At 38.1% G+C, this 27,952-nt stretch overlaps 1 protein-coding gene across 11 annotated transcripts in view; it reads left to right on the top strand.

Moving 5' to 3' along the window:
* Positions 1-27,952, top strand: part of EHBP1 (EH domain binding protein 1) — a 224,063-nt gene that overhangs the window by 128,768 nt on the left and 67,343 nt on the right. For 9 of the 11 annotated variants that reach the window (XM_086460876.1, XM_086460875.1, XM_086460873.1 and 6 more), the window contains 4 exons: positions 13,851-14,029; positions 14,669-14,717; positions 20,651-21,562; positions 23,509-23,652. In XM_086460876.1, coding sequence (XP_086317002.1) covers positions 13,851-14,029; positions 14,669-14,717; positions 20,651-21,562; positions 23,509-23,652 — 1,284 coding nt within the window. The remainder of the gene's footprint in view (positions 1-13,850; positions 14,030-14,668; positions 14,718-20,650; positions 21,563-23,508; positions 23,653-27,952) is intronic. The other 2 variants (XM_086460878.1, XM_086460877.1) reach the window with 1 other exon arrangement.

Below are 27,952 nucleotides of genomic sequence, written 5' to 3'. Positions count from 1 at the left end.
ACCCAAACTTTTATGAATGTAACTCATTGAGAAACTACACTATGACTAAAGTAGCATGTACGCTGTATGTTTATCAACTCATCATTCCCCCACTAGCGCTTCTATTTTGAGTAGTCTGCAAATTTTATTGTAACTATAGGCAAAACTACTCTTTGAAATCCCCCCTGTGCAACTTTAAAGGTGAGAGTGGATCTTAGTCAAGTGATGCCACTGTATTTGTTTCCTTGTCATGTCTTGGGTCCTGCTTCTGCTGCAGTGTTGCCTAGCAATCTGCAAAACCCATGTTTTTTAAATGATGGATCCTACACCTTTAAATAATTTTTAGAAGCTCATCTAACTTGAAACTAATACTCAGTATTAGAACAAACTTTGTAGATTCCCCTGAAAGCTTATTTAGAGCAGCATTGACAAAGTATAAAATAAGTTGGCTTTTATAAATTTGTCAAAGTTTAGAAATTACAGCTAGTTTGCTGTGTTACCAGAGCTCTCCCTTACGAATGCTTTCTCTTCTCTTTATTCTTCACATTTCAAAGATTGTCATAATCATTTAATCTCTTGTTATGCAATTAGATATGTTGCTACACATTCATTAGCAAACTTGCTGTCAGACTAGTAGTAATGCTCTAATTTACACTTCCCAAAGCATGGAAATTCCTGTTTAGGAATGAAGGCTCCCTTCTTTTCTCTCCTCCACTTATCCTGAGGTGCTCATGCAGTGAAAAGTATTGCAGGAGACTGAGATGTGTGAATGATAAGTGCTCTGCACGTTGCAACACCTAGACGTGATCAGACTTGTTAAAGATGGTGTACGAGGCTTGAGCATGAGTTTTCTGCATTTGTGCTGGTTGAAATTTTTCCTCCTGTAGCTCCTTGGGGTTCTCTGATAAATCTCATCTCATCCCCAACCCAAGGGAGAGCAATCAATACCTTCCCCCACAGCCCCTTCGAATAGCACTGGTACTGCTGGTTGGAAGACTGAAGTCTTCTGGTGCAGTCTTTCCACCTAGGTGTTTCCTAGTCCTGTCCGCAGACGAACATTTGAAATCATGAAAGCTCGCACCAGAAGCATGCTAATTGTTGCATCATCTTGGGACCAAATGAGAGCCTTTCTTTTGAGAGTGCTTGATTTTATTCAACCCGACCATGTTAAATTAAGTCCAAAGGACACTTAAAGTATAACACTTCCTTCCATTTATAACCTATCAGCTCAAAGGCATAACATCTCTTAAGGATTTTAATCCATGGGGCAGTAATGTATTACAGATCCAGTGATGTCATCTGTCCCGTCACTGTAAAGTTAGTGACAGTTAATGCATGGATTAATGATTCAAGTAGTGTTGAAACACCAGTGAATCATGAATCTATATCTCTGATACTGCCTTAGAAATACCAACTCTAAACAATCAGAAGCCCCTATAGAGTTGTCTGTTCAGGGAAACCTATCAGGGTATCATCTGTATACATACTCATGAGTATTACATCCATTACATATATAATAGTACATGCTAAAACCCCCTTCAAGTTCCTCATGTTACCATATTATAGCAGCACTTTTTTTCTCTCTCAGCAGCTTGCAATATCTTCTCTATTATGATCTGCAAAATTTGTTCCTTGAAGCGAAAATCAGCAGTTTATCTCAAAGCTTTTAATATTACAATGTTTACCATGTAATATTTTGCTCAAAATGTTTACTCTTTATTTATCTGACAATGTGTTTTTTTTTTTACTTTAGGGAATTTAAACCAGAAAAAAAAAAGCTGCTGAACAAATTCTCTATTTGTCAAGCTTAATTTTTAAAATGTTAACGTAAATACTGTGTCTTATTGAGGAAAAAAACACGCTATCTCTGCGACAATGTACAAACATTTCATTCAGAATTTTATGAAGTAGATCGTGGGGATCATTCAGGAGTTACACGTGTAAAAAATGAAACACAGAAGAGCTGACTGCTGAGTATTGCTGTAACACCCCTAGAACATGGCTAACGCCCAATTAGTGCATGCTTAGACTTGGATGGTAATTACAGTTGAGCTGTAAAATATTTTGACAGTTTCCAACTGTTGTGTGGTTATTAGCCAGGCATCATAAGGGAATGAAGTACAGTGATTTGATTAGTTTTATATCACGATCTGCTTAAATAAGGGCTTTGAAAATAAACATGTAGCGTAAAGTGTTACTCAAACGCAGTATTTAATTATTAGCGGCTCTTCTTGATTTCTGCAGGAGAGAATTCCTCTTTCCCAAAGATTTTGATGTCTTAAATGAGACTTGCCATATCTTTATGCTTCAGCTTTTCGTTTACAAGCTTTTACTTGTTGAGTGCTAAAAGCATAACCACACCAAATTTAATTTCTATCATGAAAATTGTGTGTGTATTTTTCAAGGGGATAATTTGCCAGTGTTGAAACTAGAAAAGCTTGTGTTATTAAGTATTATAAAACAAAAAGGAAATTTTCATTTAACATGTATTTTTCCTTTTAGTTGCACAAGTCCTGGCAATTAGCAAATTTGGATAGTGTTAAGAATTCCTGGAAAAATCTATGTTAAGCCAAGTGGCACTTGAATTGCTGTTACCTTTACATGTGTTTTTTATTTTGAAATGAAACTAATAAAGCAAAAATATTCAAACTACATGCAAATTGAGCTCCAGATTGTGCCAGTCTTATGTTCATTAAGCTATTGAATCCTTGAGTAGTGGCTGTTATTCCATGGGGGCTATTCACAGAATAAGGTACTATTCAATGAGGTAAAGATAGCAATCTGTTTTCACACTGCTTAAATAATGCTTGTTCCATTGGGCAACTAAACTAAGAATATTTAAGTCTGCCATTCCTTAATTTTTCACTTGCTTTATTTATTTAATAATACTTTTTGGGTTTATATGGTGTGTATGAATGGTGATTGTGAGTGAAGCATTCTGTTTCTGGTATAGAAGAATTTTTCAAGTGTTATCACCTTGGTTTTTTCTGTGAATAAAAGAAAAACCCTAAAGTAATTCTTGTCTCCCAGTTCACTCTGCTTGTGACATCTCTGCTGTGACTGAGAGCTGAATCCAGCTGATTCGGTTACCAGTGTTGTGTGCATCTTACTGTTTGCCTAAATAACTAATTTCAGCAGACTATAATCAGGTGATCTCTTTTTTCCTGACTGTTTTGCTGGGTTTGACCTGAACTCTGACCTTGCAGATGAAATAACCTTTCTAATGTATCCTAGATTTTAAAGTGGCTTTGTGACTTTCTGCAGAGATGTGCTGAATGGGAGAGAGCCTTCCTTCCTCTCTGCTTAGTGTTCATGAGGAGCAGTTGGAGTGGTGGGATTATACTTCTTTGATAGCCGGTCTCCTAAACAACCAAAAGAAAAAAAAAGACATGCTCTGTGCAACTATTCAGTTGGAGAGTTGTGTTAGTGGTTATTGAACTTTCTGTGTATTCAGATAGCTATATACTAGGAAAAAAGCCAATTATACTGTGCTTTGCAAGGAAATCTGATTAACCCAGGTGAATTGGTGCATGAGTTGCTTATGAAACAAATAATACTGGGGCCCTCACCCTAGGCTTAGCTTTTAAAATGGGAAGGTTGATTTTGGTTGTGGGTTTGGTTTTTTTTTTTTTTTGTGGATGATGTGAACCGAGAGGCCAGTGTGAGGTGCTGCTCAGTGGGAAATTGGGGTATTTTTAGCTTGCTTCCCCTGCCACCAGAGAGCGGAGGGGAGCTCTGCCAGGCTCCTGCTTGCTAGTGGCAGCAGCCTGAGCCAGCTGTGTCCTTTCCCTGGAGTTAAGAAACACAGAGATGCTAGGTCTGAAATATGTCTTAAAAGATCACTTGATCCTACTGCTTACCCAAAGGCAAGTTCAGCTTTACAAAATGAAAGATTTCTTCAACCTGTTGTTAAAGACCTCCAATAATGGAGCGTCTATGGCTTTCCAAGGCATTCTGACTGCTTCATTACACTCTTACAGGTTGCTCCTCCTAATATCTGATCTGTTACAATTAAAGCCTGTGACTTTATTTTGGTAAACACTGGCATTGGGGACAAAGGGGTTTTTTTCTTCTTCAGAACTTAAGATGCTTGAAGATTTACGGTGTTCCTTTCCTTTATCATTTTTTCGTAACATAAATGACCTAAATTTGCTCCAGCTTTCTTTGTGGTTTGTTGGGTTTTGTTTGGTTCCCCCCCCCCCCCCAGTCTTCTGTTTGGCTCATCTTCCTTACAGTCTGCATCAGGGAAAACCGAACATAAAATTTCTACTGCCGCTTTCTTGATGCTGAGTGGAGTGGGAGAGGCAGTACGTGTCTTGCAAGATTTATTCCTGTCTGTACATCTCAGTATGATGTTTGTCTTTTTCACAACAACCTGATGATGTTGACTTATGTTCAGCTTGAATAGACTGTTTCCCCCATATCCTTTTGTGAAGAACTGTTACCTAACCAGTTCTTCCTCATCCTGCATTTATGTACATGGTTACTCCGTCCTATGTTGCGCTTGCACTTATTGAATTTCATCCTGTTTTCTTCAGACTCTTTCTCTGGTTTATATGATCAAGGTTCTTCTAGTGCATTTGATGTCCATCCCAGCTTCATGTCTACTGTACTGGCCATCTTGCTAATTCAGACTTCCCACACTGAACCCAATAAATGCTCTTGCAGAATGCCTTTTGATGCGTAATTCCAAGAATCATTTAAAAATGTTTTGCACCTATGCTATGTGAGTCTTATTAGGGCTCTGTTTTCCATGCTTCTTGTAGAAGAAAATTGGACAAGTTGTCATGATTTGTTGATGACAAATTAATATTTGTTGCTTGTCTCCTTTTAACTTTCACATGCTAAGAAGCAACTTAATTATTTCTTCTGTCTCTTTTTCGTTAGCTGTTCCGTGATGTTCTGATTTGTCTTTTTTACTATGATTGTAAAAACTGGAAAGGAATGTCGTCTTTTCCTGCTCTTCTAATATCATGCCTATCTTCAAGCTTTCAGACTGACCACTAATTTCAGATGTTGTTTCATATTGGTTCCTCCAGTACCCTGGGTTTACACTAAATGTGTTCAGCTAATGAGAAAGTATCTGGCTTGTCCAAGCTGTCTCCACACCTGGCTGAAATCTGGCCTTTTTGTGCCTGATATTCGTAATGCTAGTCTCCAAGTTGCATCTGGCTTGTAGAATAAAGACAAATGAAGAAAAGAGAAAGACATTAAGCATTTCAGATGTCTTCCCATCATCTATGCGTAGGTCTTCCTTTACCACCAAGTGGTGAAGCGGTATTTTTATTAATCGCCATCTTGTGAATGTTTGCATAGAGTCGACTGCCAATGCAGTAGTTTATCAAGGCTAAAACTTAACTTGTTAATTCTCATTTAACTATAGCTATTCTTAGGAGCTTCTTGAGAATAGCTATCTTTATGCCTGTTGTAAACTCATGGACACCAGCACCTTGTGCAGGATTGTGGAATATGCTTATTTTATTTCCACCCTCAGTGAAGGAGTGTGCTTTGTTTTCCTCTGTTAGTGGAGTATCTGCACAAATCTGGTGTCTGTGTTCTGTTCTCAAGTATTAAAAAAAAAACCCTATTTCTCATAGGCAAAGACTACTCCTACTATTCCATAAGTCTGCCTATGGCTCTGCATTAATATAAATGATACAGTAGATTTACAAAATAGGTATCTACAAAGTTCTATGGAGCAATGATACATCAGAAGGTTGCCTGAAAAAACCAACATCTGTTGAAATGTTCAGAAGAGCGAGAGAATGACTTGCAGTTATTTAATGGCTAATGTCGAAAGAAATTTCTGCAAAAGCAACAAGAGTTCACTGTTTTTAGGAAGAATTGGCAGTGACTCATTTTTAGTTTGCTTTGTGCTTTCTTTTAGAAGAGATTCTTGTGACCTTTTCTGACAAGCTCTAACACTTCCATTGTTTGCTGCAGGCCTTTGAAATGTGGCAGAGATAGCCTTGGGCCCAGGGAGGTGCATTTTGCTAGTTCAGTTCACATTTAACAAAGTTAAAAGCTTTGAAAATTGCTATTCCTCATCTGTGGTTTAAGTTGCTTAATTCTGGCAACCTGCCCAAAACACTGAACGTTCCCGTCGTGGCAGAAAGCCAGTGTTTGTGAACCAGCAGCATCCTGGTAGTTCATCTGGGCTTCCAGCACAGATTACACAGGAGTGGAGACTTCAGTCCACATGCCACAGGGGCAAATGGAGAAAGGAAGGTGGACACAAGGAAATTGCCCGTCTTCTCAGAGCAGAAAAATGAGGCCCCATCCCTGCGTGTGACCTGCTCATACTGTTACATTACAAACGTGTGTAATCATCAGAGGATGAGCCCAGCATTTACTTCTGCTTAATGGTATGAATTATATACCTTTTCCTGTTTTTTAATTGAAAACATGTTGTTCAAGACAATGATAATGCGACCTCAGGGAAGAGGAGCTCAACAAGCCTCAACCAATCTTTTTATAATAGTTGAATCTGAGAAGGAGCTCACTATGACTTTTTTTTTTCATGGCTGTACTGACCATCAGGTGAAATTACTTGCACATAAGTAACCAATTCATTAATTTGTCTCAGAATTGTTTCTCCTTTACTGGCTCATTAACATAATCTTCTCCTTGCCATTAGCTAATAAATTTAGGGCTTCTCAACCTCCTCCTCAACCCTCACTCCTGTGCCGGTACTGTTATTCTCTATTTATAACATCCATAGCAGGAGGTAGTTGTCTTGAAATAAACAGTCTGTCTTGTTCTTAATTAATTCCCATGAGCAGACAGGCTCTGTGTCCCATTGCCCAAGTGAGGAAATTGTCCCATAGTTGATGTGCTGTGGCTTGTGGTTCTGAAGGTTTAGAATTCGGTTCCCAAATACTTGGGGTTTCTCACCCTTTTAATCCCCAACAATGAAAACCAAACCAAAACCTTAAAAGACTATGCTAAGAAAAAGTTACTGCATTACTAGCCAATGTAAAAGCCAAAAGGAGGCTACCAGATAATTATAAAAATTACAGAATGAAGTACTTAGCAGTTATGAGTTGCCAGGTTTAAGGTAGCCTTACTGTAACCTCTCCCATCTTTGTGCTCTGTATGTCTATACACGTACGCATTTCAATTGTATGACTACATACTGTGATTTTCTGCCGGGCCACTTCCTCAGTGCTTGGAGCAGAAGTAACAAGACCTTGTAATGAAAAGGCAGCTGTCTTCAGAGCTGCCTTTTTTTTTTTTTTCATAGGAGTTTGAAGGTGTTTAACAGAGCACAGTCTCTTTGTAATGCCAGGTGATTGCCACAGAGAGCCTGGACAGAGCTCATGGGATAGAACTGCTGTGTGACACTCAGCAAGCTACCCAGAGCAGCGTTTGAGGCTACGAATGATGTGTTCCTGTCTTTGGGATGGCCAGGTCTTAGACTTTATCTTAAGTCTAAGTCTGGAAGTTGGTTTTTGGTTATTCTGACCACTGCCACCTGCCCCTGGAGTCAGGAGGAATACTTTGGTGGGGTGCTGTGGATGCATACACCGGATTCGCATTTGGTAGTGTCTTTGAGTTCTTGTGATGGTCAAATCACTTTGCTAGCTCAGGCAAGTCGTTTAATTCAGACTGTTTCCCTACTTGTAAAATACCAGTTGTGAGTCTCTTAATGTGTCAGTATATTCATTCACCCATTACAGAGTGCCCTAATACTGTGTAATGGCTATCATGCCAGAGATCACAGGCAAGTTGAAATGCTATGTTTGATGCAGCATTTGCATCATTCTGCTTAAATGAAGCTGAGTGCCCTATACCGTAAGTTAAGGATAATAAATAATGAGCAACGACTTTTTGTCTTGAGCACTGAGATAGGCACAGTGTGCGAAGAAATGGATAGCGATGATTAGGATAAAAAAATACCATCATCATGTTTGTTTGTGGGGTTGGACAAGTAAAAGTTACGTGGGTGAAGGTAACCCAAGCGTGAGGGACTTGCTAAACCTTACAGGCTGGGACCAGAAGTGACAGCATGTTGAAGGACAACCATTGTGTATATGATTCAGCCATGTACAGCGCAAACTGTGTAAGTTTAGCCATGAGTCAGCAAGGGAGAGTGGCAAACAGTAGGTAGCTGTGACTGTCTAGGAGAGGGTCTTATAGTGTGTGTGCTTCTTGATGGCAGGTGTTATCTTCATTGGTTCTCCCTTGGATCTAAAGTATTCAGTTAAACACAGCATCATACAGCTGATGACATGGGGCCACATAGTTTGTCCATCTCCAACTAATAAAGTGAAAACATTGAAAGCACTACCCCCACCCCTAGTTGTTTTCAGAGGCAAATCAGGGTGGATTAAACCTTGCAAGAAATTGTTCTGTTCCCCAGCATGTCACTCCTCTCCACAGTGCTGTGAGCAAGCGGATGCCTTTTGCAAATGGATGTGATTTGGAAAACTGCAGAGCACAGCAGAGTATCCAGGTGGCTTTGATCGCTTGCTTTTTCTTCCCAGATTAAGAGGGTCTGCCATTCTTGTTGTTTAGAAAGTTACATTTGTTCCATGTCCTGGTGTTTTAGGCAGCATGGATATAGTCTAGGTGCTTTCCATTCTTTTCCCATGTATAGTTTGGAAAAGCTCTTTCCAGCCTCATGGCCACCGAAATACCTAACAGGCAACTGAAAACCTTGTAGAATGAAATAATTTCACCTAATGGACCAAAAACTGACTTGAAGCATGTCCCAAGGATTTTACCTTCCTCCTCACCTTGCCAGGCTCAAATATGAGAGCATCATGTCAGCTCAGGCAGATGTCTAACTCTTAAGATTGTGATTGAATACGGAGTGGTTTGGTTGTGCTGAAATTAAACCTGTGAAATGATAGGCAATTGAAAGCTTATGCCTAAGCCTTTTAAGATAAAACTCTTTATTTTGTTGCATATCCACATTAGCTGTAGGCACAACCAGAAGAGTGAGGAAGGCAAAGTTTTAAGATGTCTGATGCTGGAGAAACCTGGACATTACCAAAATACTTGTTATTAATCATATATAGGAAACAAATGCGGTGAATCTGTAACTCATACCAGGCAGCAGGGTTTTCAGATCTCCTTAATTTTTAGGGGCAGTAGGGGCTAGAGACATCTCGTGTAATCATACACCATGCCATGCAATTAGAGAGCAACAAAGTTAAAGACTGTACTCCTAAACTGATACATTTGTGTATCAGAGTAACAGGATAGCAGAACTCCTAACACTTCTTTCCAGGAAATTTATGTTTTCTAATACATGCACTTCCCTTACCAGAAGCAAAGAGCAATGCCACTTCTGTTTTGTTGTGTCACCAAAGCCATCATAATGTTATGGTGACCTGCTACTTGAAAAATAACTAACTAGCCTAAATAAAGAACATCTCAGCACAGCTGGGTCATGAGGATGTTTTTTCCGACTTTGGAATAATACAGAAATCAGTTTTATTCTATCTTTCATGCTCGATTTCCATATTCTATTTTGGTCCTGATACTAGTTAAAAATCAGCTTTTGACTTATGCCTGGAATGTTTCACAGCCCAGAATAAACAAAATTGAATGCACATGGAGACATACAGACCTTGCCAAAGGCATAAATTCTATTGAACGAGCCATATTCAATTTAGAATATTCCCAGGCTAAGCAATTCCTATGAGTAGAGTCCTGTGTTGTTTAAAAAATAAAATTCTAGGGTGTCATCTTGATATAAAATTATCCATTTGACTGAACTATATTTGGGTGTCTCATTCCTATTGCACCCTTATACCATTTTTCAGACTGCCCAGTTCAGCTGAGTTTTTAAAAACTTTTTCTGCATCCAGCTACACGCTGCACATTTTGTCTGAGTTGTGCGTTACTTTCATTTACCTTATCTTGCATTTTAATGGTTTCACAATTTTCAGTGAGCCTAGACAGCATTGTAGTTTTGATAGTGGTGTGGGAAAATCCCTTATATTTTGCTCAGTTAAATAAGTAAGAGACCATTGCCTGCACTTGCATCTTGGAGAATAGAACGTGTTTGTCGATTGTTTGTAGGTCTTCCCTATTCTGACTTTCAGCCCTGTCTCAATCTCAGCTTCCTCTCCTCCTGCAGATAATTACCGTTCCTAGGGTTCTCTCAACTCCTTTCCTCTTTGGGGACTTGTGTTCGTTAATATAAAACTCAAACTACAAAAGTCTTCCACCCAGATTCCCACAGCTGTTACGTACTTTTTTTTTTTCCTTATTCTTCTCATCACCTTTCTCTTCCAGCCTTCAACACTGCCTCTTGCTCTCTTTAAGCTCCTGTACCCCCATGCAACCTGTCAACAAGCTCTTGAGAGTTGCTCTGACTGAGCCCGTACAGTCTTCATTGTGGCTGCTCCCCGTGTCTCATACAAGGGCTTGGTTCATAGCCCTGTGTTCCCATCACCAGTTCCTGTCTTTATTTTCTTCTCCTGAGCATCAGCCTCTGTGTGTTATGAGATGCAGATCAACCCTCACTCTGCAAACCATCAGTGCACCTGGTACTGCATTCCTGAGAGCAGCAAAACAATTACTTAAATATTTTGAAATGTAGGGATGAAGCCTAATATTTAAAGCTATTGTCCTCTTGTTAACATAGGGTAATGGTCTGATGGGATAATCTCCCAAGAGGAAAAATGCATAGCCTATAAAATGCATTCATTAAGCTTCCAGAACATGTAAAAGAAGAATAGAGAGACTTCAGTGCTTGTGTTGACTGCGAAACAAAGATATCCTGAAGCTAGTACTGACTTCAGCTGATAAATCCACCCACATGATGCTGCATCTAGATCTGAGCTAGCATGTGAGGGACCAGCTCTGGAACCTCTGCACTTGCCATGCAGTTAATTCACTGCTGGAGAAAAATCCATTGCATTAGATTCAGTAACCTGTTGATCAGCGAGCAGATCTGGCAATCTCTTCTGGATATCTCATGCTTTTTAGTGGCATTTTGAATCCGTTCTCAAGGACTTTGGCTTTTGAACTCAAAAAGCCAAGTCATTATGACCGCATGGTTTACAAGAATTGTGTAGTCAGTGTTTAAAAGAATTACGTAAGAAAAACCTAATTAAATTTTCATTTCATTTGATGAGTTCCTACTGATCTTGTAGAGCAAATATATGCTAGGAATAGGCACTCGGTGGTAATTGTGTTTGCACTGAACTTGTAACTAATATGTATAACCTACAGGTATCGAAACATTTTTCATAATGATGCTTCACAAAAAAATCAAAAGTAACATTTGTTAACCTTTTTGAAGGGATGTCAAGTGCTTATGCACAATCCTGCCATTATTCGTATGTCTCCATTGTGTCTTGAGTTCTCAGAATGCTTTTATTACAGATTAAATAACAAAAGCTTTGACTCAGATGGTGAATAAGAGCATAACATTATAATATTAACTTCACCTTTATTAAAAATCTTGGAATACTAAGTCTGGAAAGAAAGTTGTATATAATTTCTTCTTTATCAGCTAGAGAAGAGAAAACTCTGTGAGTACATGATGCACATCCTAAATCCTGAGTGTTCTGGATAAAATACTTTTAGAAAATCTAAAGTAAATGGAAGGACAAACATGGAAAAAAAGCTCCAACTTAAGGCTAGATTTTCAAGGAATTGTAATCTGGATTTTTTTAAAAAAAATAATTTGTAAATAAAAGGCAAAATTCTGCTAAATTTATTGATTTAATAGCTTTGGACATCCTTTTGTAAAACCTAGTTTTAAAATCAGTAGCATCTTCAGTTTGTTAGATGTGTAATTAAGGCATTTGAATAGTAATGTTGCCTAAGGCCATTTCAGAGTTAACCAGAAAGTATTTAGGTGGTGACTGGAACATTTTAACATTTATGTAGAGAGTTTCAGCATCAAGTATTAAGACTTTATAGTTAACATTCAATATATCTGGTAAGTAGCTCTGTGTGGTTTGAAGAAGTAGCCCTGTGCTTCAGAAATTTGTTAAAATATCATTTTTCCACATCTTAATAGTGCTATTTTAATTACTTTCTCCCAGCAGTGTTCTTTCCATACATATAATTTAGATAGCAAGTATATTTTAAGTACCTTAAATTTGGGGGCAGTGGTTAGTTACTGGTTTTTTGCTTGAAGTTGTGAAAAAACAGAACCACCTGGTTTTACTTACATCTCTCAATCTGGAGTAACTGTCTGGCAGCTCCTAAGCAGTATTTGTTTCTCTGATTAAAATCTGATGCATGGTGAAGAAAGTTTATCATTTATTGCTGCTACTTCTTCCCTACTTTGTATATCGCTGTTAAAAAGTTAATTCAGTGTAGAGATATTTGTCTCATCATTAACGAATTTGTTCATGCTGATTTGAATCCTTGACAGGATTAAAAACCAAAACAAAACAAAATGCTTTTTAGCAAGTTATTTTATTCATATGATCCAGTATTTAAAAAAAAAAAATATATCAGCAAGGTATAAAGGTATACATTTTTCACTTTCTAAATGATTTGGCAGTGCTTCTATCTGATGATGAGGTAGGTGTGTTTATAAAACAACTTTCTAGGACTGACTGTCATGGTAAATGAAAAATTACTTTCCTGGTTCTTTACGTTTTCTTCCCCAGAAGCAGTGAAAACATAAATCAGTTGGTAGCTAGCAGCTAATTGCTTAGCACTGACATACTTTAGTCAAGTGGGGGCATCGTTGGTCTTTCACAAATAGGTAATATGGCCAAAAGGATTTACTTGTTAAACTTAAGTGGCTGTGATATAGTAAGTTACTTGTTCTGCCTTTATCTTAATTTGGGAACTCTCTAGGTATAAGGTGCATAAACAGCATGTTTCTTGTGTATATATGCTTTTAATTATATTATATTGAAAAAATAAGTGGGCTCAGTTCTTCCCCTATAATTCAGGCTTTGGATTTATGCCAGTCAAATTCTCTTTAATTACACCTAAGAAGTTTTTAAAGGGACAATATTTTTCTGGTGAAGTGAGTGCTTATTTCTTGAAAACACGAGCTGTGATCAGCAAGTTCTCTGCTGAATCTGGGAAACAGCAGACAGTCATCAGATGCCTGAAATACTTTATTCCATTTGAATTCTTGGTTTGTGCTAACCAAAATGTCAAGCAAAAGTGTCAAAATATGTTTTTGGGAAACGGCCATTATTAGCTAATGATACTTGTTAGAAACCACCCTCAGATAACAATTTACAGCTAAAATTCCTTTTCCATGTAGAAAAAATAAAGCCTGGAAGAGGAACCTCTTGGGGTACGGTTGGAAGTGGCTGCTTAGAATCACCGTGCCGTAATTACCTTTATGCAATCATGTGCTTAAACAGGAAGAGCACAGCTGAAAACTTTATACTGAAGCCTACACAAGATAAGCACCTCAGTCATATGTCGCAGACGCGACGACTTAATCCCCGTGCCGCGATGGTAGATCATGACTCATGGCAAAGTCTGCCTCTGCTATACCTGGCTTTTGATCCCATCGCGGTGTTCTCTTCATTAGAAGCGAAAGGGCTTGTGGGGATGCTTTTCTGTAGCTGCATTTTGGGAAGTCTTTTCAAGGGTGTGTATCACGGGCTGTGTATGTCTATGCTTTAAGTATTTTAAGCATGGTGTTTCCACTGGTATAATTCTTGGCCTGTTCTCCTATGTAGATCTGGAATCCCGTATATCTACATCCTTTGGAGACAATTGCCAAGGGCGACAACTGAAGATAATAACTTGCGATTTGTGTATTTTGTGAGTTACAGTCATTGTAAACTGACAGCTGTGAAGGACCTAAACTCACATCAAAGGATACAGATCATCTAGTTAGGTCAATTAATGTTAATTCTCATCTTCCATTAAATTCTTTTATCTTCTTCTCTCTCTTTTTTTTTTTTTTTTTTTTTTTTCAGCCAAGCCCAATTCCAAGTCCTGTTTTGGGGAGAAAGCCAAATGCTAGTCAGTCACTGCTTGTGTGGTGCAAAGAAGTTACAAAAAACTATAGGGGAGTGAAAATCACCAATTTTACTACATCATGGAGAAACGGTTTATCCTTTTGTGCAATATTACATCACTTTAGACCAGACCTAATGTAAGTTGAATACTCTTTGCCTGCATAAGCTAACTCGTCATAGAAATATATATAACATTTATGTTTATGTAAAGATCAAATCGCTGTTCAAGTGTTGAACTGTTTTCACCCTTTTCTTTCCAGCAGGGAACCATCCTTTGTAAGAAAACAGATTTATGACTGCTCAAACTTTATGACCTCTTTGCTCTCCCTTGTTGCATAAACAATTGTTTCTCCCCTCTCTGTGATTTGTTTTTCTTCTTCTTAATCTTATACAAAGAACTGACTTCAAGATGATTATGAAAATTGTGCCAATGTTGAAATGAGATGAGAGGAATAAGCCTGTAGCTCTTTGTGTGCTGACAAGGACGGATTACCTCCTGGTAAATTTGGTTGTCAAGGCTGGCCTCTAGTCCCTGCCTTAACTTCTTTTTTAGATGGAAAGCTTCAGGCAATGAAACATGTAATCGGCATTTATTTATTTATTTATTTATTTATTCCTTTAATTTTCCACACTATTAGTTTTGTTGATTGAATTGCTGTGAAATTGCTAGTTACTGTATGATATTATTGTATGTCAAATTTTTAGATTCAGTTTGTTTTAAAACTGCTGCTTTTATCAAATACTGTACATACCCACTGTGCCATTTTCCCCCTCAGTGACTACAAGTCCCTGAATCCTCAAGATATTAAAGAGAACAACAAAAAGGTAAGAACTGCCAGGGGAAAAAAAAAAAAAGACATAGCTTCAATTTTGGCTTCGCTGCAGGTTTTTATTAATTTTGGGAAAGTGCGATTGTTTTGTAAGATCATAACGGCGGCTCACAGAAGGTATTCAACCTCCCACAGTTCAAATCGGATGCATTATTGACTCTTATTTGTCGTAGTCTTTAACATTCACAACAAGTGCAAGGCTGGCATTAGATTTTAATATTTGCATGTCCTACATTAACTACGAAAGGTGAGGAAAGGGCCAGCCAGCCTTCTGTGATCATTCCTCAGATTTTTCCAATCAGCCACATAATTAAAAAAAATTAAAAACATAACTGCTGTTGGATTGTCGTACGCGAGACTTCTCTTTCTGTTGCTTTAATGGGTCTCCATGTATCGGTTGCAGTTGATGTTGCTTTGGTGATTTTTGTGTTTTTAAAGGTGACGTTTTAAACCTACTTTTATACTGCACCAGTGGAGTGAAGTGGTATATGCAACGTGGAAAGTCTGGGATTAAAAAGTGTTGAGACAATACTTTGCAAATAAACTGAAATATTAGCAAAAGTTTATAGCATTGTGCTGAGCAGCTGTTTTAACTACTCTTTGTACCTTTGTGATGCAAAGATGTAAAAAGTTTCTCTGGAAGAAGTAGAAACTTGATTTGGGAATCACCAGAAGACTTTTTATTTCTGCTCACTATTTAGGCAGGTTACAAGCTTCGGTTGGGTCCTAGGGACATGTTTAGAAATTATAATTTTCATATGAGTCACTGATAATAAAATTATTCCTGAAGATCATCTGAAAATTGTTTTTAAGTAGCTGCCTTCTCAGTGCTGTGATTTTTATGCTGCTTTAAAAGCACTAAATTTAATTGAGATGAAGGTATATAAATATACTTTGACTAAATTAATTAGGTTCAATATTATATAGCAAATAGAACTAAATAATATTAGATTGTAGATATGTGGAATTTCTGAAAGAGATTTATTAAAATTCATTTGCATTTAGGGTAATTATATTTTAATGTGCCTGCACACTTATGTATTAGCCAGGGAGTTACTTGTCTTTAAAAATAGTACTTAAGTATTGTAAATAATGAAATATCTCTGAGCTGCTGTTATTTAATGAGTGATTTGGCCAATGATATCTCTTCATAATAATATGGGGTCTTAATGATGACCTAAGTGGATTATCCGTGACATCACAGTGTTTTCTGTGAGTGTATGTTTTTGTACTTCAAGTTTTGTTGAGCGTCTGGGCTAATTAAGATGGATTATAAAAAAATAAGAATAGATTATTAATTAAAAACGTTAGCAGTATGGTCAGTCATCTTGTCTTGATGAAACTGTGATGGCAAGCGGTGAACTTTTAGCCTGTCTCTCTAACAGGATATAGTTCCCAGGACTGAAGAAATAATGATTGTTGTTATTGTGCAGTTTTTTCTTTCATCACTTTGCAAGCCTTCGCCTGACAGCTACATTGAGTATCTCAGTTGCTTCCTGCAGATTTATTTCCTGGTCTCACACAGTTCTGCCTGATAACCCCCCGTGCCCTTGGTTGGAGTGAATGCAGCACTGGCAACAATGGCTGCCTATAAATTCCATGCAGATATGTAACACATTTGACAATGATTCCTCCTAACCAATTAAAATAACATCTATGGATGAATAGGACAATTTTCTTTTTCTGAAGCAGCTCTTTTTTTTTTTTTTTTTTTTTTTTTTTTTCCCCTCCCAGGAAAGGAGGTAAGAGGTGACTGGGATCGTAGATTAAAGGTTAACCCGTAAGAGTATGTCTTCTAGAGGTGCATGACCTTGTTTGTATTTTAATTTTTTTTAAAAAAGGAAGAAATCCCAAGAGACAACTATTTCAGTGCAATTACTGTGTATAATTACACATGGAAATGCACTGTTACAAAAGGCACATCATCAGAACTTCTTTATAACTCACACTAGCCATTTGCCGAATTGGTGCTGCCACTGATGCTGAATAAAAAAGGGTATTTACCTGTGACATCTGATCTGGGCCAGTATGTCAGTGTGTTACATAGTTGGGAAGTGGTTGGAATACTGCCTGTGATGCTTGTGCTGATGGATCCCAACTGATGTCTGTCAATCAGTAAATTAAATGTCAGTAAATTAAAAGAAAAAAACACCAACAACAACTTCATCAGGAGAGAGGTAAAAGATTGTGTCCTGAATATACATACGTGTGTGTATGTATTGTAATTTCCACAATATAATTATATCTCTAAAAAAAACCAAACCAAAACAAACAAAAAAAACAAAACCAAAAAAACAACCACCCCAAACCCACAAATAACTACTCCAGATTGCATTAGTGTCAGTCAGAATTCGTACATATATTTTTGGTGAATTGTGCTCATTGCAAGTTCAAATTTCTGAGAGGATCAAAAGAGAAACCAGGATTGTCTTTGAGAAAATTAAAACCATTTCGGGGATACCTTCCCAGCTGACCCAAAGAGTTGTGGTTCTACTTAAATGTCATATGTATCTAACTATCCGTAGAGCCTTCCTAATAACATTAAGCAACTAGTTGTATTTACTATGTCCTTTTGATTATTAGTAAATAATAATTAAAAATGTATTAAAATTACAGCATACCAGCAGTAATGTCCCTTATCAAGAACAGAAATTTTTCCTATTGTTTATGACATGTCCTGCACTTTAAAAATGTAAGCTACTAAACTACACTTGGCTGGAGCTTGGAGGGGATGAAAGAACGAGAAGTGGAAGGGCACAACAGTATGGTTCTAATAATGAATTTCTAGTTTTAATTACATTATTGTTTAGAGAAGCTTGTTTCATTTGAGGATTATTGTGTGGAAATAGTAATATATCTTCTGGATGCACTTTCAATTTTTTGGTGCTTTTTTTTTTTGCCTTTTCCAGTTTTTGACCATTTCTACTAAATTCCTCAATACATTTGAACTCGGTTGTCTTGACAGAATATTCCATTTTGCAAGGAAGGCATCTTTTTAGAATATACATTTAATCAGAATTCAGAATTACAGGGATAGCATTGAGTCAAAATGGAAGAAATTCCTTACCTTTAAGCTGGCAGCCATATTTTTATAACAGACGTTTAAAATATGCTGGAATATCACAAAGCTCCCAGCTGTTCTAACAGTGAGGGAGGACCCAGCACACACTGCTATATGGACACGTACAGAATATACCATTACTATTTATAGAACTAATGTCTGTAAAACATTTGTGTGCTAATCTAGGTATCTAGTGTACTTGAAAAGGAGAAAAGCAAGAATGTATATTGTCCAAAATGAGGAGAGAGGATGGGAAATAAGTACCTGGCATCAGCGGGAAACTATTGTGTTTAATCCCGAGTATCACCAGAACGGAGCAGACAGTAAAATGTCGTTGCAGCTGTATCGAGAATATCCATGATTCCAAATTCTTCTGCTGTGATGTTACCCGTTCTGAGCAAGTGTCTTTCCTGACAACTCTGGAACACTGTCCCCACCTTCATTTTACAGACCCTGGGAGATATTATTGAGATTTAGTTTTATTAGCATATAAATAAGAAATTAGGAGTATAAAAGAGTTCAGGTCAAGTCATGTCTATGGGCTGCTGTGGACTGCTAAGCCTATCCTTAGGTCCTTTCATTCTTCGGACGGTAACTCCCACTACCTTCAGTGTGGACTAACAGGTTATTTATGCCACTGAATCAGCACTGACCCAAACAACAAATCACACTGTTATCTTTGGTCTACCGGACAGCACAGCTGGCTTGCCACACCTTCGTATTCAGCTTGTTTTCTGCTGGCATATGAGCATTCATCATTCCTGGTACCTGCTATGGCTTAGGCTGCCCACCTAAATCCCTGCACTGCTCTCCTTTAGCTCTGCTTTCTTTGTGCTCCTTGTGTCTGTTTGGTTCCACCTCTCTGGTCTCCCTCTCCCCCATATCCAGCCTGATCTTGCTGCTCCAGCTCTGTGTCCCAAGACCAGGTAAATGACAGCTGTCTCTCTTCTACCATCCAATTTCTTTCCATTCCCTCCCACTTGTCATTTTTCTGCTCTTCTGCTACATCTGGAGCTTTGAGTCAGCAAATACAGCAGTCATGTTTTCCACTGCTACTCTTTTATCTAAGCACAGTTCTGCTTTTATAAATGGCATGGCTATCTCTCCTAATGAACCTTCCCAAGAAATGATACCCCACCAAAGACCAGAAATTATTTTAAGCCAAATCATTTTGCACAGGGAGAGCCAGAAAGGCTTACAAATAAATTATTTAGATAATTTCTATGTCTAGATAAGCTCTGTGAATCATTTGTTATAGTGATATAAAAATTACTTCACCAAAAATGCATTGGCAAGTTACACCTGAGTGTGAGGGGAAGCATTCGCATTCAGTATTTCAGGAAGATAAATTCTAGCGCTCAGAAGCAGAGTTTGAGAAGTGGCTGAACTGAAAACTGTTTGACCCTTGAGTAGGGAATGACATTGCAATGGGAATGGGAGTGCCTCCTTTTCTCAGAGCAAGTAAAATAACCAGGCCTGCCGGGAGCCGGCCAGGCCAGACCCACGTTCTAGCTCACTGTTTGAACATTTACTAGTCTGAAAACCAAGAAGATAAAAAAATCATCGATTTCTCTTTCTTTCTTCAACCCTTCTAAAACTAAAGGAGATAATGTAAAACCAGGGCAGAGTTGAAGCCAGCCATGTGTGTTACTGTTTCATTGCAAAAGGACAGGTGTCGTCTGTGTCTTAAATTTAGCATCGTTTTTGTTCAAAATAGTGTAGGAAGAACTGTGACCATTTTAGACCCCTTTAGAAGAGGGTGAAAAGCAGTTGTAGAATTACTGGGGGAGAGGAAGTCCAAATGCTTTAACTGAGCGCATCTATGCTAACAGGAGGCCTTTTTAAAGACTTCCTTGAAACACAATATTGTCTTCCAGGGTTAATCCAGGATAGTAATAATTAATTGTAAATTGAGAAATGGCTTTAATTCTTCAAAACTAGAAAAACCTGATGTACCAAGCCCACTCACTTAAAGGGCTAGCAGAAAGAAGACAAAGTGACCTCACAAAGCGGGAGGCTTGCAAACTGTTTAGCTTTTGGAAAGGCAAGTGAAGCAGGAATGAAATTCACTCTCTCTTTCTTATAAATTTAGAATCAACAAGTGGTTTTAAAATGCATTTGTTTTCTGGATTAATGTGATTTATGCCTTGTATCAGGTAATCTGTAGTGGTGTTCTTTTTGGCTATCTGGACGTAGTTTTTCATCAACACAAATCACTGCAATTACATGATTACTAGAAGGGAGAAGGTTGATCACCAATGATAAAGCCCAAGATTGGATTAGTGTCGTGTTTCTTATATCTTTGTTCTTTATCTTAAAAAGCCATCCTGAGTTGCTTTTTTTTCTGGTCCAACTCTCACACTTTTTTTATTTGCCTGTTTCCTGCTGCTTGAGTGAGAACCATTTAAGATATTGGTAGGTTTTCTGAGTGCAAACAGAATGGCTTTTAAATTGCAGTTTCACGAACAGCTTTTTACTGGTGAAAGTGGCATAGTTTTGAGTAACCAAAGATTTTAGTATAGTATCATATTGAGGTGTGTTGAAAAACCTTTAAAACAATACCATTTGAGTGTCTTTACTGGTCATATGCTCTCAATTTGCATTGCTATGAAGATACCCCGGGAGATAGCTAGAAGCCGTTGAGAGAAATTGAGGAGTTGGATGTTGGATTGTGCAACAAAAGATAGTAACTGTTGTAATGAAGCCAAAATAATAATAAGTAGTAGAGTTGAATCCCTACTGTTCCTACAATACTGGATATGTTTTCGGCTTGCTTATTTTGACTGAAACTTCCACTTGCATTCTTGAAATGTTATGATATCTAAGAAACTGCTGCATTGTAATCTTTATTTTGTCTGTTTTTAAAGGCATACGATGGGTTTGCCAGTTTAGGAATATCGCGATTGCTGGAACCTTCTGACATGGTTTTGTTAGCGATACCTGACAAGCTGACTGTTATGACCTATCTCTATCAAATAAGGGCGCATTTCTGTGGCCAGGAATTAAACGTGGTTCAAATAGAGGAGAACAGTAGTAAAAGCACATATAAAGTGGGTAACTATGAAACGGACACAAACAGTTCTGTCGACCAGGAAAAATTCTACGCAGAGCTGAACGACCTGAACCGGGAGCCCAAGCTGCATCCACCAGACAGTGGTTTGGCAGACTTTGCTTCTCAGGATGACTCTGTATTTGTAAATGACAGTGGTGTTGGCGAATCTGAAAGCGAGCATCAGACTCCCGATGACCACTTAAGCCCAAGCACAGCTTCCCCTTCTCGCAGGACTCGAAGTGACACAGATCCCCAGAAATCCCAGCAGAGCTCTGGAAGGACTTCTGCATCTGAAGACGTTGGGAAGTGTAGTAGTACAGATACAACACAAGTGCAGCCTACATTGGGAAGAAAGAAATTTCTGATAGCTGACACTTTAGGCTTGAGTGACTTGGCACATGTCAGTGATCAAAAAGACGATGTGTCTCCCACAGTTGCTTGTGAAGATAACAACAAGAGGAGACACCAGAGCTCAGACAGTACCATTGGTTTCTCAGAGCAAGAAAAGCTGCGATGTATAGGATCCACAGAGAGCACAAGAGCAGATCCTGGTTCACCCATCAAAAAGCCGGGTTTATCTCCTACTTCTAAGCTTGGATACTCTTATAATAAGGATATGGATCTTGCAAAGAAACCACATGCTTCTCCGAGGCAAACAGAATCTGATTCTGACAGTGATGCCAGAACAGCTTTAATTCACACAGATCAAACTGCAAAAACAGCCCAGGTAAGAAATTTAAACTTTCTTACGCCTGTGAGTCAGAATGGAGATGCTGTTCAAGTTCTTTCTCTGTTTTTGTAATTTACGCTACATCTTCAGTATAAATGGTGAGCGGTGTATTTTTATTGTTAGGCAATAAATATTTTGACTGAAAAGTAGATGGTGCTGAAAAAAGCCCATTACATGAAAAATCATTTCTAGGAATTGTCCTACCACTAATCTTTCCAATCTCTCTCCAATTAAAGGAAGTTGTATTCTCAACTATCTTGAAGATGGCTCCAAGGCATTTAGCACTGAGTGTGGCAACACCTTTCTTCTGAGTATTGCATACTGAAGCAAGAGCTGGAAAAAAGACTTATCAATTCATTGATCCATATTTAAAAAATTTAAAGTTTTGAATACCTTAAAATATACCAAAGGTATTTCAAAATCTTGTCTGAGAAACCACACGGCCTTGTGAACATAGCCATGATGGTGAGGTAGAAACTCCAGAATATTAAGTTGTGCTGTTCATTGAGTGGCCTCAAGCACGTTACTTAACCACAATATCATTTTCCTTTCTATAAAGATAAAAAGTATCTACCCACCTATCTTGCGGATTTATTATAAGGATGAAAATTGAATATTATATAAATGCTGAGTATTATCAGTAAAGCATATTATCACAAAAATATGTAAAAAATGTTACCAGCCCTGTTTACAAAAATGTCAAAGCAGGCTTGTAATTTTAGTCCTGTGAAGAGCTTTTTTGAGTTTTGGCTTGCTTTGGCTTTCTGCCATTAGCTCCCATGAGAAAAGAGTGTAGCCAGTTTTTTGGTAGTGTGGACTGCTTCAAATATGTCTACATTTTTTCCTGAGTAAGTGCCATAAAGATTCATTTTATTGCAAGAGAAGCACTCCATAGATGGGGGATAATGGCCAAATATTAGTCCATAGCCAGATAATTTCTTTCCTTTAACCAGTGAAGTCTCATCAAGTTTCTCTTGATTATCATTTGTGTACTGGATGAGAAAAGAACAGCTTGACCCATACAGAATAATAGAGCAGGACAAGACAGGACATCTCCTCTATGAAGATTTTGATGTGCAAGGGTGTAACAGGCCAAGAAAAAGGAAGAGTTGACATTGAAGATGGTTCTCTGATGTAATCGTCTGTGCATTTGCACATGGTAATAAAATCTCGGATACGAGCCTCGATCTTAACCTTGAACACTCAGTTGTTGGTTAGAGTCAACTGTCTCAGTTTCCACGTGGTTGTTGCAGGAGCACAGCCTGCAACATCTGTCCCAGCTCTCTCTCATCTAAAGGCCTGGAGATGTGTTTTCCCAGAGTCTTCACAGTTACCTTGGCTAAGAAGTCAGCGCTTGCGAGTACATGTGTATGGGAGCTGCTCATGTTACCTATGAATAAGCCTCCCTTCTGTTATTTCTACTCTGCAATATAATCGGTCATGTGTATGAAGAAGGGACTTCCTTGTGGATATTCATAAAAGAAGTAGAAGCAGATATTTTTGCAGGTTTTTTGCCTTGTACCCAGCCTCTTTGTGTTCAGTTTAAGTTATAAATGAGCAATGCCCATATAAGTAGCCAACGAAACATTATATTTGCATACATATTAAAGTAAATAAGTAAACACATAGTGCATTTAACATACCTTCCATGAAGCCAATTATTTTTTTTCCACAGTTGGAGTTTAAAGGCATTAAATATTGATAGTAATTAAGTTTTAAGGGGAGGGAACTCTTATTTACATTATAAAGGCAGATGACTTTTTTTAAATTTTGCATTTTGATCACTTTTACTTTTCTATAGAATGCTCTGTCACCTCATGAAGCTGTAACTCATGTGACTCCTGACCGTTATTATATAGGAAGGCTTCTGGCTATTAACTACTATATAAACGTTAAGTACCCTGAGGCTGCCTTGCTGTTAATTGTATTTCTTTATTTTTAAGCAACGTATGTTGTCAAGACAGGAAGAACTTAAAGAACGAGCAAGAGTTCTGCTTGAGCAAGCAAGAAGAGATGCAGCTTTAAAAGCAGGGAGTAAGCAGCTGACCAATACGATCATCCCAGCCCGCAATAAGCAGCTGAATGATGTAAGAAATATCGGCCAGTATGGCGGTTTACGTAGTTAAAATTTATTGTACGTCTGTGTGCTTGGCAGGGGGGACGCACATCCTTGCAGAATATTTCTTTTCCGCTCTGAATTTCTCTGATGTGTCATGTACCCTTAGTTCACTTTTAAAGCCTGTTTCTCCTGCTGTTATGGCCAACAGAAAGATGCCTTAGACTTCACTGGAAGCAGAGAGCTGGGAGCACCTTCTTTGATTGGCACTGCAGTTTCTAATGGGACGAAAAACAAAAGTTACTTGTTAAATGATAGTGAAGTAATTTATGCTATTTTTTATTACTTCTCTTTTTTCAGTTAATGTAAATGCATTCCCTGAGCTTGTGATGTCAGCTGCTTGCTGCTTCCTAAGTGCTGTTGCAGTGAATGAAGCTGCTTGTGACAGTCTTGCAAAAGAGTTGATGGAACAATTCCTTTTTAATCACCAAAGTTGATTATGCTGGTGAGATGGGAAAGCAGAGCTAGGGAATGAGCTCCAGTGTTGAAGCAGCTATGGTTGCACCTCCACTGGCCTCCGTGGTGACCTGGAAAGATGCATACTCTCTGGAGATGAAAGCTAATTAATTTTTATGCAAACCTTGGCAATGTGGGTTTTGTGATTCTAACTATTGCGCATTAGGGACTGTACTGGCAACTGAGAATGTAAATGTAACTGAAAAATAATGATACAGAGAAAGGCTTGAATCTTTACTGATTCACATCTTTCAGAACCTAGTCCTCAGGGGCAGATTCTGCTTTTTACATAAATGGGATCATACAATCAAAAAATGAAGACAGTGATTTACATGTCTCGTTTCATTCTCTTAGCTCTCTTGGATCCATGCTGTACTTTTTTTTTTTTTTTTTTTTTTTTAGGTTTGTTGGTTTTTTGGCTTAACAATTCCTCTCCTCAAGCTGACACTCCTTTTTTATTTAAAATATATTCATCTATGCAGACAAGTCTTATTTGTATAATGAGAACGTAATGATAAATAAGCAATTTTTTTTTTTTTACTTTGTATTTAAGTTTTTCCTAGATAAGTATATTGTAGTATAAATTTCACTTTGGATTTTTTTTTAAATTAGTTTTTCATAAAGCAAACAGCATTAGAGGAGAGATACTATAGGCAACTACTCAGGCAGGAGCAACTGTAATTAAAGTTACCTAACATTTTTTTTATGACAAGCTCCTATTTTCAAAAATTTTATAACTTTGCTAGTATTTCATTGTTTGAGCTGAAATTTTCCCCATCAGCTCTCTGCCTCAGGGTAGTATTTTTTTTGGAGGGGGTTTTTTACTTCAAAAAAAACCCGTTCAACTGTTCTCTGTGTTATGTTGTTTAAAGCATTGTTTTATCTGTGTTAAAAAATGTCTTATGGGAAGAAGGTTCCATCCCCTTGAAAAATCTGTTCAAAATAATCCAAGTTGTGTTAATAGCACAGTCTTGTCCGAGAGCCTTGAAGTTCAGAAAAGTTAGTAAGTGTCAGTAAAAATTGTCTGTATGGACACAGCACAGCAAGAGCATCTTTTACCATTGCTCCTCTAAGGATCAGGGCCCATTCTGTTGCAGATCATGGTATTGGAAAGCAAAACTTTCTCTTTTAGACTCAAACTCCTGCTGATGAAATCCAAAGACGACAAAAAGGAGCTACTCTGCTGGCATGGAGAGGAAAGATACCCTGGATAGATGGCAAGGAGGGAGATGGCAATGTGAAATTAGACAAAAATGAAGACTGTGTCTAGGCCATGAAAACGAGCTGAAGGATAGGAGATGGGGGCAGAGTTTTCAGGGTGAGAGTCAGGATTGCATGGTTCAGGCAGCCCAGTTACCCATAGGACCTTATTTCATTTGTTACAGAAGCTGAAAAATTAATTAGAAGCCTGCAGGAAAGGGAAGGGCAGTCTTTTAGGGGTGCTTTGCAAAGCTAAAGTTGATTGCTGCCTCCATCAGAAGCTCTTTATCATGTTGGGAAGGTACCTTCAACCCAATATACTCAAGGTGGCAGATTCCTGATTTCCAACCCAAGATTCTTGGGGACGGATTTCTGGAAGTTTTGGATGCACCCAGCTGTAGCCAAGTCAAGGAGAACTATGCTATGACAAATGGTCCCGGCCCCTCTGAAATCCTGGGCACTCTCAGCAAAGAGGTAATGAGCACTCTTGACTTAAGTTGACTTAAGCAGATAGCAGAAGAATAACAAAAGCTCCTCAGCTCAGAAGGGTGTTGTGGAGATGTAATTTGGAAGCGCTTAGATACGATAGTGAAGAGTGCCACAGAAATGCTCTGGAAGAAATCAGTAATTCTGTGTTCAGAGAAAAGTTTAAATAGTGTGGTTTAAACCAGGTGTAGGGCAGACAGTGAATGATGAGAGTGAAGTGAGATATTGAACAGTTATTCATTCCCTAGACACTGTCAGTCATGGCCCACCAGTATCTTGTAGGGAAAAAAAAGTATGGGTTATGCAATTAAAGGCTATACAAGATGAGAACCAATGCAAGGTTGTACAGCTCGTGTAATTTCAACATTTTCTAACTTTTGAGTGCTTGACTTGCCAAGCTCAACATTGTCCTAATGCATTTCAGTGGGAAACATACATTGTGAAAGGGAGGCATCTTTAATGGAGGCTGATATAGCATTAATATTTAATATAAAGTTGATATATAAATAGTTATATAAAGCTGTATGTAACATGTATATATATAACATACATATCCATACATGTGTATGTTCTGAAAGAGGATTTATGTATGCATCAACATATATAGGTATAAGATAAAGTACATTGATTTCTGGTTTTCTTTAACATATCTGATCTTCAGAGAGATGAGACGTTTCCATTTGATGTAGTTGTGCCAGTTTACTACAGGTCATTGCGTATTTGATCGCTAGAAAATAGTACAGACATTTCTATTCAGTGTTTTCTGGTCATTAAGGTTAATAAGAACTTTGACTCGAAGCAGTGTTGTATGTCAGTGTGCAGTAATGTGTAGTAGTGTGATCCAAATGAGAGTTATGATAACGAGAATCAGCATTTAGTAGTGGGAATTGGACCAGGCTCATTTTGGGGATGGATTGAGAGGGTTTCAAAAGAAAATGGTTTAAAATAGGAAGATCTAATTTTAAATAAGAAAACTTGGAAGAGATAGTCCAGGGCCAATACTTAAGAAAGTAACTCTTGAAGTTCGCAATTGCACCTTTTTTGATACCCTCACGAAAAGAGCTTTAAGCAGCCCAGTCTTTCAGAGTGTGCTCTGAAAAGCCCCGTCACCCCAGCTAAGCTAAACCTGCAGAGTCATTTGTTACTTTTGAAAATCTTGTCCTATAGGCCTTGCTGTTACCACTTTACGTTTGTCATACAAGAACTATGAATCACTTAGTAAACAGGTGAGAACAATATACAGTGCGTGGGGTTGTATTGCTGCTTGAGGTTAACAAAAGAGAGGAAATTTCCATGTCTGTTCCATGGTCACAAATGCAGGTTACTTGGTATGTGCTCATCTGATTTGTTTTGGTGAAAGTCTTTCTTTTTTTGAAAAAACACCCCAGTGTTCCTGTTTCTCCTCTAAGTGTAGAGCAAATACTTTAGACCTTCTTCATCCTAAGCGTTATCCTTCCTCTGGTAGAACCAATATTGTGTTCTTTTTTTCAGTAGTCGTGTACTCTGGGCTTGCTTTTTTTTTCTTTTTCCTTTTTTAAACAAAATCTTTGTCTCTTTATTGACCATTAACTGGCTGTTCATGAAGTACTGGTTGTTTTCCTGTGGCATGTCCATTCTCTTGGCTGGTTACCTCTTTTTCTTGAGTCTTCTTTCTTACTACAGTGTGCTTCTGTCTTCTCATGTTTGTGCTCTGGGGTTAGGCACATATCAGTATTCTCACTTGCTTTACTTTTTTTTTTTTTCCCCTTTTTAACTCAGAAATTGATGTTGTGGGAGCAGAAGATTAAGGCACTGGATTTGCTTGTATACCTTAACTCAATCCCATTTTCCTCTGAATCACGTATTTCTCACTGCATCCCAAGCTGTATCCTTTTCCCCTTCTTCAGTTGGTGTTGTCTTGTTCTTTCCTCTCTCTCAGACTGTATTTCAGCTGTCTGCCCTGGCCATTTCAACTCCCCTTCTCCTTTTTAACGTTCTTAATACCCGCTCTCTTTACTCTTTCTTCCCTTAGATATCTTCCCTCTGTGCCTTCTGCCCCATCATCTTCCATTCCTGTTCAATCCACCTGTTTTAGTCCCGTCATTCTCTGCTTTCTTCTTCTATTTGTATCCTATTAGCCCCTTTTCTCC

Source organism: Leptosomus discolor, chromosome 2 (genome assembly GCF_034619465.1).
Source record: "Leptosomus discolor isolate bLepDis1 chromosome 2, bLepDis1.hap2, whole genome shotgun sequence".
Taxonomy (NCBI): Eukaryota; Metazoa; Chordata; class Aves; order Leptosomiformes; family Leptosomidae; genus Leptosomus; species Leptosomus discolor.
Note: the sequence above shows the minus strand (reverse complement) of the source record. Positions and strands in the feature narration are given on the sequence as shown.